Source organism: Onychostruthus taczanowskii, unplaced genomic scaffold, assembly GCF_017590055.1.
Source record: "Onychostruthus taczanowskii isolate IOZ18803 unplaced genomic scaffold, ASM1759005v1 scaffold10, whole genome shotgun sequence".
NCBI lineage: Eukaryota > Metazoa > Chordata > Aves > Passeriformes > Passeridae > Onychostruthus > Onychostruthus taczanowskii.
Genome location: NW_024496526.1, coordinates 14406842 through 14419386, shown reverse-complemented (window position 1 = coordinate 14419386; position 12545 = coordinate 14406842). Strand labels below are relative to the sequence as shown.

The 12545-nt window shown below is 39.4% G+C and overlaps 1 protein-coding gene across 10 annotated transcripts in view; it reads left to right on the top strand.

Moving 5' to 3' along the window:
- GTDC1 (glycosyltransferase like domain containing 1) overlaps window positions 1–12545 on the top strand; it is a 198734-nt gene that overhangs the window by 158274 nt on the left and 27915 nt on the right. For 6 of the 10 annotated variants that reach the window (XM_041407284.1, XM_041407310.1, XM_041407303.1 and 3 more), the window contains 3 exons: window positions 2840–2910; window positions 3654–3745; window positions 10832–11996. In XM_041407284.1, the coding sequence (XP_041263218.1) occupies window positions 2840–2910; window positions 3654–3745; window positions 10832–10915 (247 nt within the window). In that variant the 3' untranslated portion in view covers window positions 10916–11996. Of the gene's footprint in view, window positions 1–2839; window positions 2911–3653; window positions 3746–10831; window positions 11997–12545 lie in introns of those variants that run through there. The other 4 variants (XM_041407329.1, XM_041407357.1, XM_041407349.1 and 1 more) reach the window with 3 other exon arrangements.

Sequence of the window (12545 nt, the reverse complement as noted above, 5' to 3'; positions counted from 1 at the left end):
TTCATTATTATGAGCTGTAAAGACTATGAGAATTTCATTTTTTAAATGTCTTATGGAATGTATCACTTTCTTAGATCTTGTAGACATGCTGTGGAAACCATAACATAAAATATGAGTTACTTACAATAACTAATTTTAATCCCATCTGCTAAGTATGACAACATTAGCATTTCCACTTAATTAAAAACACCCTTAAAGCAGCAATGTTTTAATCACTCCATTTTATTTACTCTCCTCCGGTGTCACTTATAATTGTAACTTTTTATTTTTTAATAATGAGGGATTTTTTTTTCTCTGTGCATCACACAAAAAAGTGCTGTCGATAATTAGCAGTCTTCTGTTATTACTAGACTCAGGTGTCACAACTGTGTCTCATCCTCATTACAGTAAAAAATTTCACCTATCAGATTCATTATTGCTAGATAATGCGACTGAGAGCCTTAGCAGGCCCTCCAGAAAAGTAATTCAGCCAAGCAAAATTATCAGCTAATTATATTTAGAATCAAAAGCCCAACAACTATTTGCAGATAAATTGTATGAATTGAAGTGAATAGACCTGAATATTAAGATTCATAGATTTAGCAGATGATTTGTTAATTGGAATAAAAAGACCATTTACTAGCCATTTTAACAATAGATCAATCGGAACTCTTATTTATTATTTAACTAGTAGTGCTTAAGGATTGAAATGAAGAGTAATTGTATTATTGTTATGATATGATACTTTTCTGGGAGAGGACAGAAATGCATGGAAATTAAAGGATTCCTTGTGCATCCTCACCAGACCAAAGTCTGTGTCAGTGTGAGCTCTGCCCAGTTTGATTTGATCTTTAGGTCTTGACAGCTGGAAGGTGTAAGGTTTGTAGTAAAACTTACTACTCATAGTAGGGACTGGTCAGAAAAATACACCCAAACTTTGGTGCAGAAAGGAGTATGCAAATCGGATCATTTGCAAATGAAAGAATTCCAAATTTTTAACTTTCATCCAGCAAACCACGGAGGCATTAAATTCTGATTTTACTAATTCATGATCCTGGTAGAGGTTTTTTGAAAGGGGAAATTTCATACTCAAACGATGACTCAGATCCCATCTTGGCCTGCAGTTTTGTTTTAGGGAGCTGTTCTTTTTTTTTTTCCATGCAGACGATATGATTAAAAAGCAAATATTTTAACATAACTTAGTGATCTGAGCTATTACTGAAATGTCCACAGTTTCACTCTTTTTTTTTTCTCCTAGATTAAAGAAAACTTTAAAAATCTATTTGCTTTGACATATGACACAATATTTAAGAACTGAAATCATCAATTAAATCACACATCAGAAACATTTCCCTTTGGTAAAAAATATAGTGCTAGACGATGTACACTTTGAAATTGTTGTTAATGTTTAAAATGCAATCTGAAGTGCATATGTTATTTAAAAAAAAAACCATAAATTACAAATTTTAAAAGTTTCTGAAAAAAACTGTTAATGTTTAAAATGCAATCTGAAGTGCATATGTTATTTAAAAAAAAAAAACATAAATTACAAATTTTAAAAGTTTATGAAAAAAAACAGCAGTCATTTCTTAGCAAAAAGCATTTGCAGAGAAATGTGTCTTTGGGGTTTGTGGATATGCATAGTTTTCTAGCATGAAAGCTGAATATGTTATTCTTTATTTTCTTTTTTTTCCTGTTTAAAAATTAGTAGATCTAAAGGAAACAGAGTCCTTTCAGGGTACCTGTAATAAAGTACCAAATCTGACATTTGCATGAAGGTAGCAGAAGTCTTTGGGTTGTCACTGAAAATAGAAAAGGTGAACGTTGACACGATTTCAGATTTTTTTTTTTTTTTTTTTTTATTCTGGGGAATGAGGGAAACTGAAGTTAAAAATAAAGTCCTCGTATGGTCAACATGTTGGAGGAAATTCAAAGCCTCTCATAAAATAAACATATTTTAAGAAGTGTTTTGAATTTCACTGTGTAATTTCTGGCCAACAGAAATTACGGTTGTATCTTTGGAGGGACGTTGTGTCAGATCAGTGGTCATTATGTGAAAAAAATAAACTGGAACCTGGATGCCTTTAACCCATTCAGCTGTTAAAACCTGGATTCCAAGGGGAACAGCTCTGCTACTGGAAAACTTTGCGCCACGGCGGTGCAATTCTAAAATATTTGGGTTTGATGTTACGGGAGATATGTGAAATGTTCCTTGGGAAAGAAAAAAAAGCAAGCACAAAGCTTTGCGCGCTTTGGCAAAGGGATTTCATCAGCGGTTATTAAAAAATACAACGGTTTATGTCCCAAAAAATAAAGGAAATTATCCAAAGCATGTGAATAAGCTGAAATATCCCAGCCTGGAGCATGCTGCAAGTTGTTCCTGGGTTATATTTAGCCGTAACCTTTGGAGTCTGGAAGTCTGAGGGGAATAGCTGCTGTGCCAGGTGAGGGTGGTGTGCGTGTCTGCAACACACCCTGGCTGGTGTAGCCAACGTGCCCCTTGTTTTCCAGCAGCATTATTAAGCAAAGCCGTCCATACTTCACCATGTTGTTACATGTGTCTGTCTGCTGATTATAAAATGTGTTAAACAGTATTTAAAAAACAAAAAAATGCAGAGCTGCGCTTTGATTTATTCAGCGAACAAAACATATGCTCGCTGTTCTGTTCTATGTAATTCATATGATCAATAAAATTTTCTTTAAAAAGAGCAACTTTGGCATTTAGAAGGATTATGCTGCTGAAGAAAAAAAAAATGTTTCTCTCTTGCTGCATGCAGGCAACCTCAAGGCTCATGCACGGAAATAATTTTTTTGGCTGACTAATGTCTATTTTTGTGTATTTGTGATTTCTAATCCTCAGGATCGAGGCTGTGCATTGTGGCTGTTACCCGCTGTGTCCCAAAGCCTTGGTGTACCCAGAGACCTTCCCAGGTAGCTGCTTTGTTGCCTCTTCCTTCTGCTGAAACGTAATAACGTGTGATTCCTGCTAAAGCCCAAAGTTTGGGAATAAACTTGAGTGAAAGCAATTGTTTATTTGGCAAGCCAACATGTTAGTGTTAAGGCAAATTTTATGTGTTTTAATACATTAGACGAAGTTTATATTTGCCATCTGTTCTTTTAAGATAACAAAAAAGCAAGTTTTGAAATAGCATTCTTCATTGTTAGCATACACATCCAGTAATGATAGATTTTTGTTAAAAGGTCACTGATGCTGCAATGGTTTGCAGATTTTTTTTTTGATACACAGAAGAGGGGAAAATTAAAAAAAAAAAAAAAAAAAAAAAAAAAAAAAAAAAAAGCCAGGCCTGAAAATCACACCAAATTATTTAAACAATTTAATACTTAATAGTATGCAACTGCAGTACAGGATACACACTAATGTGGTACCAGTTCTTCGAAAAATCTCATCACTAAATGTATCACATATGCATTGTGTTACATTAGAATAATGTATTTTAATCACCCAAAGGAGATGTCTAAACAGCACAACTACACAGTCTTATTTAGCATTAAACATCCTTGTGAGCTGAGGTAACCTTATAAAATCATGCTTAAATAATGTAAAACACGAGGCGGCACAGAGCAATATGCATTTTTAATTAGTAAAGTGACTAATATCGAGTGTGTGCTTTGAGGTTTTTGTTTCATTAAAAATGTATCTGTTTTTCCTGCAGCTGAATATCTGTATTCTACACCTGAACAGCTTTTTAAAAGGCTTCAGAATTTCTGCAAGAGACCAGATATTGTAAGGAGACATCTCTATAAGGTAGTTGTTTGGAATAGTTTTAGATGATATAATGCCATATTGAAGTACAAAGGGGAAAAAAAAAAACCCTTAAAAAAAACAACATTTAATTAACATACTAATGTTTAAAGGAAACATGCTAGGGAGGGATATTAGTCGTTACACTAACAAGGATTAATTAAACTTGATGCCAGTTGTATTAACCTAGGTCTTATGAAATACGTGCACTTAATGCATGCTACATGTTTTTTTTTAATTTACTGTTTTCTAAAATGACTGTCCTTTACATTTGGACCCAAGAGGCTTATAAAAATGAACCTGGATTAATGCAACTCATTAGTTTAAAAGGAAAATAAAAGAAAGATCCTACAATTATCCTAATGAGGATAAGCCTACCTTCCTATCCTAATTTAATCTTCAAAAAATGCAGGTGACAGGTATCAGGTAAAATTTCTTTGGCTTCTGGAATGATTTGAGTGATTTTCATAATTACAAATATTTTAATTATTTGCTTTATAAGGTGTGTTGAGCATTAGAGTTTATTGGGAGCATAATTTACTGGTATTTATCATGTCCCATTCTTTGCAGTTATTTCTGTAGAGAGAGTCCAGGTTCAGTGGCAAGCTCTCCATTCAGGTTTTGCTCAAATCTTTGATGCTAGGCCGACTTTCATGGTTTTAAATGGTGTATTTGCACTGATGGGAGTCAAGCTTTTCAGTTTTTTTTTAATTTGAATGTAGATGAAGCACTAAATTTTAGATTATTCCAGTGAAGAGCTGTTACCACACGATGCTGCTTTCAGAAGAATAACTGCAGTTTTTTGCACACAGCTTCGCACATTTACAGCGGTTTTTGACTTTTACTGTCCTAGCTCTGCCGTGGGCAGGTTGGATACACATCACCCCTGCACAACAGAGGTGTTTCAGCTCGTGAAAAGCCCTGAATTCAGCTGAAAGTCCTTAAAGGCTTGGGGGTGCATGGAAATACTCCTCGTGTTAACCCGTGCGACACAAATGCGGTTCTTGGAGCGTTCCCTCCTCCACCCAGCCTCACTGTTAATGAGCAGGTCGAGTAATCTCCTCCTTAATTTGGAGTCTCATGCTGCCAACAGACCCAACCTCATGCCTCCACCTCCCTCCCTCCCTCTGGGGACCAGAAAGTGTTGGGTCTTGCTGTGTCTCGTCTGCCTCTCTCCCCCTTCCTGCACACGCGTAGCAAGAGCAGCGAGGGCTTAGCCCACTCCTTGACTTTTTTTGTGACCTAAAAATAGGCATTTACATAATGATACATCAAAGATGATGTTGTTTCTGCAGGAAATCAGTAAACCTCAAGGAAAAAAAAAAATAAAAAAAAAAAAAGGAGAGAACCAAAAATGCAATTTAACACCCAATTTCAAGCTCATTATCTTTCATTGTCTATTAACTTGGCAATGGTTCAGAAGGTAGCTCATAATAGTTTAAAATGCTGACTGAACACTTCCAGTGTTCTGCATTACTTCTTGAGTCAATCGTATCGTAGAGTTAGGCATGGGGGCTTCAAAGGGAAAGCAGTCCTTAAATGTTTACCTTGGCATTTCCCAATGCTTCAAGCTCAGCTAATGGTTGCATTCACATGGATCTTCTCCCACATGGATCCCAGCTCCTGAACACAGAGCAAAAAACACTGATATAAAATAGTACGGGTTGAAAATACGTGTGCAGGCCCTGTAGGCAAAGTGCTGATTTGCTTGAAGGATTTTTTATCTTTTTTTAAGAATTCCTTGGGTTGATTAGTAGGCAGAAGCTGAAGGTGTTTATCCTACCCCTCATGCATGGGGTTTGCAGATCTTCTGAGTGTCACGGCTGAACCTCTGCAACAGGTAGCAATGGAGCTGAGTGGGGGATTGTTTTAAAATGAGGAAAGCAGAGCCTAATCCAGCACCTGTGAGCACCAGAGGAAATATCCCTGTTGTCTTTAATAGGCTTTGGATCAGCCCAGAGAATACTGTTAGAGTTGTCCTTTTGTGCCTACACCCACGTACACCTGGTCTTCCTTCACCATGGACCATCCACAAAACCTCCTGGGAAATGCTAGCTCAGAGCTGTGCTGTTAAGGTCATTACAGCTGGAGTGATGCTGCTTTGTAAGGAAGCTGAACAGAGTGAAATCCTGAAGGCTACGCAGCACTTGCACAGTATTTTCACTTTTTTTTTCACATCACTATAGTATTATCTCTGCTTTAGTGGGTTAGAAAAGGCATCCCAGCACAAGAGTCAGTGTTAACCAGCTCCTTGTCTTTCAGAAATCACCCTGCCATACTCTCTGCATTGAGTTTATCAAGAGTCTGTGACATTTCGGAAGTAGAAATGCTTTAAAAGCAAATAGTGCTTTTCTCTGCTGGTTGGGGATTCTGCTCCACAAGTTGGGAAGTAATCACCTTGGCTTATCCTTTTACATATTGTTGGGATTTTATTACTCAGGATATCTATAATAATTAGACAGTGGCTAATTAAACAGGCATTTTATTCCTTCAGATGTCCTCAATGCTTGTGCTAACAAAATTAGTGGCAGAAACGAGATAAATGGCAGCAGGGCAGTGGGCTTAGGGGCTGGACATAGGGAACATCCCAGTGAAAATGCACAGACCAAGGCATTAAACTGTAGTAGTTTAATTCCATGGAGCAGAGTCATGCTGGCAGACTTAAAAATGTCCATAATGTAAGCACCTATGAAAACCTTTCCAGATGATGCATTGCTCACCCTGAGTATTCACACAGCACTCAGGGCTGGCTCATCTGCATTTCAGCCTTCCCTTCTGCCAGTTATTAGCAGAAGACTGAGATGAGAGGGAAGCAAATCTCATTTGTTATCAATTATTTGTTCTGTTCCAGTTTCATGGAATCAAACTCTAGTTCTGGGTGATTTTGGTTGCCAAGGTAAGCAGAGGAATGAAGCAAGTAACAACAACAGGGCATTGGTCAGGGCACACCACAGGATCTGTTAGTGCCCTATCTAGTAGATTTAAAGTTAAAATAAAATAGGGAAAAGCATTTGTTTCTGCATTATTTTCTTAAAGTTTACCTTTTAGTTTCCTCACTTGAGTTTCTTAATTTAAAACAGCATGTATAAAGAGTATACAGTGGAAAGGGACAAGAAGAGTTGCCAAAAGCCAGGCATGGAAGGAGCTGACAACTTTAAATAATCTCTCCCAGCCCTCCCAGCTGAATGAGTGCTGGTTGACATGCTGTCAGCTTCAGTTCCTACAGAAAAATCCTACTCTCACTCATGCTTGTTTAATGGAGAAAAGAATTTGGCCCACTTTCTGACATTCATCTTCTCATTTCCATCACACTACAGAAGCTCACCTGCCTATGAAAAGACACATGGCGTGATTTTTTTTTCTTTCTGACACCACTGTAGAAGGAAGTCTGCTGAATTCAAAGGGATTAAACTGCTGTAAAATCAAATTAAGATCCCAGTTAGACCATAGACATCTGAATTGTTTCCAGTCTTGGGATTTGGCTGTATAGAACAGTTCTAACAAAACTTTTTTTTTTCTTTTTCTTTCCTTTTCTTTTTTCTCTGATTTCAGATAAAGCAGTATCTTGGGTATTTCAGGGAAATGTGTAGAAGGGGGAAACGGCTCCTGGTCCAGCTTTTCTGTTTAGGCAAAGCTAGGGAAGCAGCAGGAGGCATTCTCAGTGAATATGCAGGGCATTGGGCACATGAGGATGCAGGGGAGCCTGATGCCACATGTCCCATCAGCCACTCAGCCCTGTTGTTCACAATTCCTGCATAGGCCATGTAAGAGCCAGGGGTGGTGCCTCTGCCTTTATCCTTACCCAGTGCCCAGGAAAACCCCATTGGAAATTCATTTTTCCATAAGCAACCTGGTCTAGTGGAAGGTGTCCTTGCCCATGGCAGGGGCTTGTTACAAGATGGTCTTCAAGGGCCTTTCCAACCTAAACCATTCCGTGATTCTATGATTTGTTTATGATGGTGTTTAAATAATTTCTTTTACTAGCTCTGGTTTTCCCCACCTTCAGTTGTGTTGAGTGTCTTCTTGCTCTGGAGTTGGTTGCCTGGAAGCAGGAGCTCCCCATCCATCTTGATTGTGCCATCCATTATTTTATAAACATTTGTCAAACATTTGCAGTATCCCAGTCTTTTCAGTCTCTCTTTGTGAATGTTATTCCATGTTTATAGTCTAATCTCTCATCATTCAAGCAGTTCTGATCCTTGAGAGCAGTTTTTGTGCTGGTGTGATCATTGCTTTAGAGAATTCTGGGCTGTGCCATCAGTTTATGTGATGTGTAGTACTCTGATAATTCCCAACCTGTTCCTTATGGAGCCAATCCTACTGTTTACTTTTTAATGGTGAATGTATATTGAGCAGATGTTTGCTTACAGTGTTCTCCAGATCTTTTGTCCCGGGCTGATAAAGTTAATTCAGAGCTTTATAGGGTATGCAAATAGTGCACGGATTTCCATCCATCCTGCTGGCTTTCTGTTCACTAGCAGAGCACGTTTGCAGAGTTAAAAAAGAAGGAATTGTATTGAATTTCTGCTTTTACCTGGCTAGCATTAGGTGCAGGTCAGAAGGAGGTTAGAAACACAAATGAGAAGCTTGTATTTGTCTCTTGAGCTGCTCGGTTTCCCATGAACGTGATTTAAAATGGTTTCAGAGGTGGTTTAGATCTGTTTCTCAGAGTCTGTGGGGGAAGGTTACAGGAACTCTGGATTGCAGAGCTCTGTGTCCATGGTCTCCCATCTCTGTTCCAGTGCTTAGGCATGTGATCCTAAGGAAAATATGTAAAGCGTAAAGAATTTTTAATGTGAAAGAAAACTTCCATTACTTATTTGGAGCACGGAATCACAGACTAGTTAAGGAAGTTGCCTCTGGAGGTCACCAGCCCAGCCTCTGCTCAAAGCAGGGCCAGTTTCAAAGTAGGATCTGACTTCAATCTTGGATTTAGTTGCTCAGGATCACATCCAGGTTAGACTCAAGTCTTAACGCTTTCCATTCCCTGTGTGTGGCTGATACAGTGAAACCCCTGTCTGGCTTAGGAGTTTGCACAGGTGGGAAGGTCTGCTGGGCTGTGGGACATAATTTAAGCATTTTGAGTGACCCATGGGGTCTTCAAGAAACTGTGGTGGAGGGAGGTCAGCTTGACTAACATGGATCCTCACTGTGGAAGAAATGAGATGGCAGGGAGGGAGTTGGAGTTGCCTAATTTTGGGATCCAGCCATAGAGAAATGGATATATGTGCAGATATACGTGTCTGTAGGTGATCTGCACCTGATCTTCTCTCTGGGCTTGTCTTGCTCGTGGCTCTCTGTGGTAAAATATCCAGGAGACTCCAGCTCTCTGAAAGTCACAGAATAATTGTGTCTGTAGGTGATCTGCACCTGATCTTCTCTCTGGGCTTGTCTTGCTCGTGGCTCTCTGAGGTAAATATCCAGGAGATTCCAGCTCTCTGAAAGTCACAGAATCATTTAAATATTTAGGTTGGGAAAGACCCTTAAGATCACTGAGTCCAGCCGTTGATCCAACATTTCCATGATCACCATGTCCCCAAATATTGGTCTGTAGCTCACAGCAGTTGGCTGCACTTGCAGAGTAGGACTGAAGCAGTTGTGGGGGCAACTTTCAGCATAAACACCAGGACTTGGAACTTTTCATTCTGACAGTATTAGATAGCTTCCAGGGGAATTTTAGAGAGCAAATGAAAACTGGCAGATGAGCCACAGCCTCTTCAAAACAGGAGATGGAGAAATGAGTCAAAGGAAATAGGAAGAAAAGTTGCAAAAAGCATTAAAACTTTTTTTTTTTTCCCCCAGTACAGTTTATACAAATTACCTTGGGGAAAAAAGCAGGAAACTGTTTTCCCACTGTTATAGTCAGTCAGTGTGTTCTGAGCCATCCTGTGGAAGGTACTGCATAGATTTGCATTGAAAATTTGATGGTTTTTGTTTAAAGACAGCAAGAATGAGGTGAGTTTTAAAAGGCCAATATAAGAAACTGCAGAGCAGACCAGTTTGGTCAGGGAAATATTGTTACTCTGCTGAGGTGTGTTAAATAGTTCTGCCTTGGGCCTCACAGTGCACCCAATTCATGTAAAGCAATGGTGGCTTTTGATGCTGGTCTCCAAAAGTGCTTGGAGTTTGAAAATTGAACTCAAATTGCTGCAAACTGTTTTCCACCTTGATTCTTCCTCCTTACTCACTTGCAGAGTGAAGGAGCTGGATCACAAAGCAGATCTGACCCAATACGAATTGCCTCTGTAAATAATTCCGGTCTTGGCTGCCAAATCTCAGGTTTTGCATGGAAAATTAATCTCTAAATCTTAATTTTGTTAAGGCAAATTTTTTTTTAAAGTGCAAAAAATCTACACTAAATCAATACTGTGTGCTTGTACTTGAGCTGTCCTGAAAGAGCCAGTCTGAATGGATGGAGACTCCTTATTAAATTCTAAAGGTTAACTCTGAAGTCTAATTATGGCAGAGTAGATATTAAGTGCTTCAGTTCTGATCTTAGGACAATAGAAACAACTTGATTATTTAATGAAAAATACTGTTCTGCTACTGACATTATGCTGTTTGTTCATTATGGGAAGGTGCTGCTTTATGTGAAAACTTTGCTTCTTTTGATCTCCACATATTCAGGAGCTGTTGATGGAAGGACAGTGATGGAATTTTATTCCTTGAAAAAATGAATGTCCAGATCTTTGCACAGTTACAACTCCTCAAATAAAACCAAAAGAGATTATTCTCAAGTGAATCCCAGAGTGAGGATGGTCTAGCAGAGCTAGGCTCTGCTCCTGCTGGCTCGTGGTTCTGCCGTGTCTGAGGGTGAGAGGGGCACATTGGTCCCTGAGGGTGTTCAGTCCTTGATGTGTCCACTGAGACCACCAGAAAAGCAGAGGGAGCGAATAACCTGGGCCTGATGAGCAGCTTACCTGTCATAATAAAAAAAAAAAACCCAACCTTAATTCATCCTTTTTTTAAATAATACCGCATAAGTGTTCTTTGACCAAGTGGCTTCCACCCCTCCTGAAATCCTTCCTGCATTTTGTGTCCCAGCCTCTAACAGGGTTCCGTGTGCTTCTCTCTTGTGCTTCCTCGCAGGGCGAGACGGCCGGGTTTTCTTGGGCAGCGCTCGGCAGTAAATTCAGGTCTCTGCTCGCAGCAGAACCGAGGGAAGATTTGTGACAGATGGGGCTAAGTCACAAACTTGCAGCCTCAGGCAGAATTGTGGAAGTTTCCAGAGTGTGCCCATATTTACCTGATCAGAGAGAAAAGAAAATCTGCAGAGGAAGCCGAGCCTGGCTGCTTGTCATAGCTGACACAGAGCCATCTGCCACAAACCTGTGGCGGCTTCAGATCTCCAATCCCTGCCACCACCCCAGCTCAAATTAAATACAGATTCTTAGAGACGTTATGATGGTTACACATGTCCTCGGCATCACATGCAGGAGACTGTTCAAAAAAAATATGTGGCCTGTTGTGTAACCGCACTCATGTATCCCATATGTGGTGCCACATTGAATTTCCGGTTGAATCTGTTTTTATCCTTTGTACTGGATGACATGGTGCCTGAATTCTTTCTTTTCGCCGACACGATGGCAGCCAAGCTGCAGCTTCAAACGCTCACACTTGGCTGAGTTTCTACCTAGGTTGCCAGGTTATCATTGGAGCCTTATTGTGTCCTCAAAGGGCCACAGGGCCTGAAAGGAGGATCCGAATGCTGCCGGACTAATTGGGCAGCCATCTCCGGGTTGTTGGGAAGCAAAGGGCTGCTTGAGCACTTCTCTTTCTTTTTCTCTTCTTTTTTTTTTTTTTTATTGCAAATTAATGACTCTCTGGCAAAGGGGTTTTTAAGTGAAGGTATTAATAAGGGGTCTGGCAGGTAATCCCATGATTCGTGGAGTTACATTTGCATTTAATTAATCTTAAAGAAAGCTGAAAGATAAACAGCTGTAATTCAAACTAGCATGGGAAATATGCTACATGGTGCCATCTATCCGATAAAATGAAAGCTGAGACACTTGTTTTATTTCTCTCAAGGATGGAGAACAAACAGATAACAATCAAAATACTTCCAATAAAAACCAGTAGTTTAAATGTAATGGCAGTTCATCAAGAATCTTTGCATCCAGTTGCAAATACAATCTTTTAAAGATAAATCACTTATGATTCCAGCAGTCAAGCCGCAATATTTGTTGATGTAAAATGTTTTGAAGATGTAGATTGTACAATAAATTTTTAATAAAGTGCCCACTGCAATTTTTAATTAGCATATCTCATTCATGTATAAGTGTGTACATCTATCTGTATGTTTATCACCATGCATATCCTTGTGTCAGAGTCAATGAATGCAATTGTGTCTTTATCTGATGAAGTAGAATTTGGTTTGCAAGCAATAATAAAACCTTATGGCAATTCCAAGATTTTTCAACTCTGCTCTGGGAAGAAGCAGGAAGAGGACTCTGGGTAAGGTGTTATGATGTGAAGCCTGGTAAGACTTCTCTTTGCAGACAGGTGTGGTCTCAGCTTCCCTTGGATCAGGCAGGGCAGCTCCTTTCCCTGAAAGGGGTGAAAGGTGCAGGCTGATCCCCCTTCCCACGAGTGTCTTTGTGACTTTTGACACCATCAAGAAGCTAAAATGTCATTTTTCAGAGTGAGAGAGAGCATGTGTTACTGCTTGTTAAAATTACCCCATAAAGCAATCAGAAACAACCCAGGCTGACCCAATGGAAAGTGTTTGGTTGCTCTTCTAGCACTGCAGAGTTGTAATGTTGCAGTTATCATCTCTTTGTATGCAGATTCTCCTCCTTTCTGC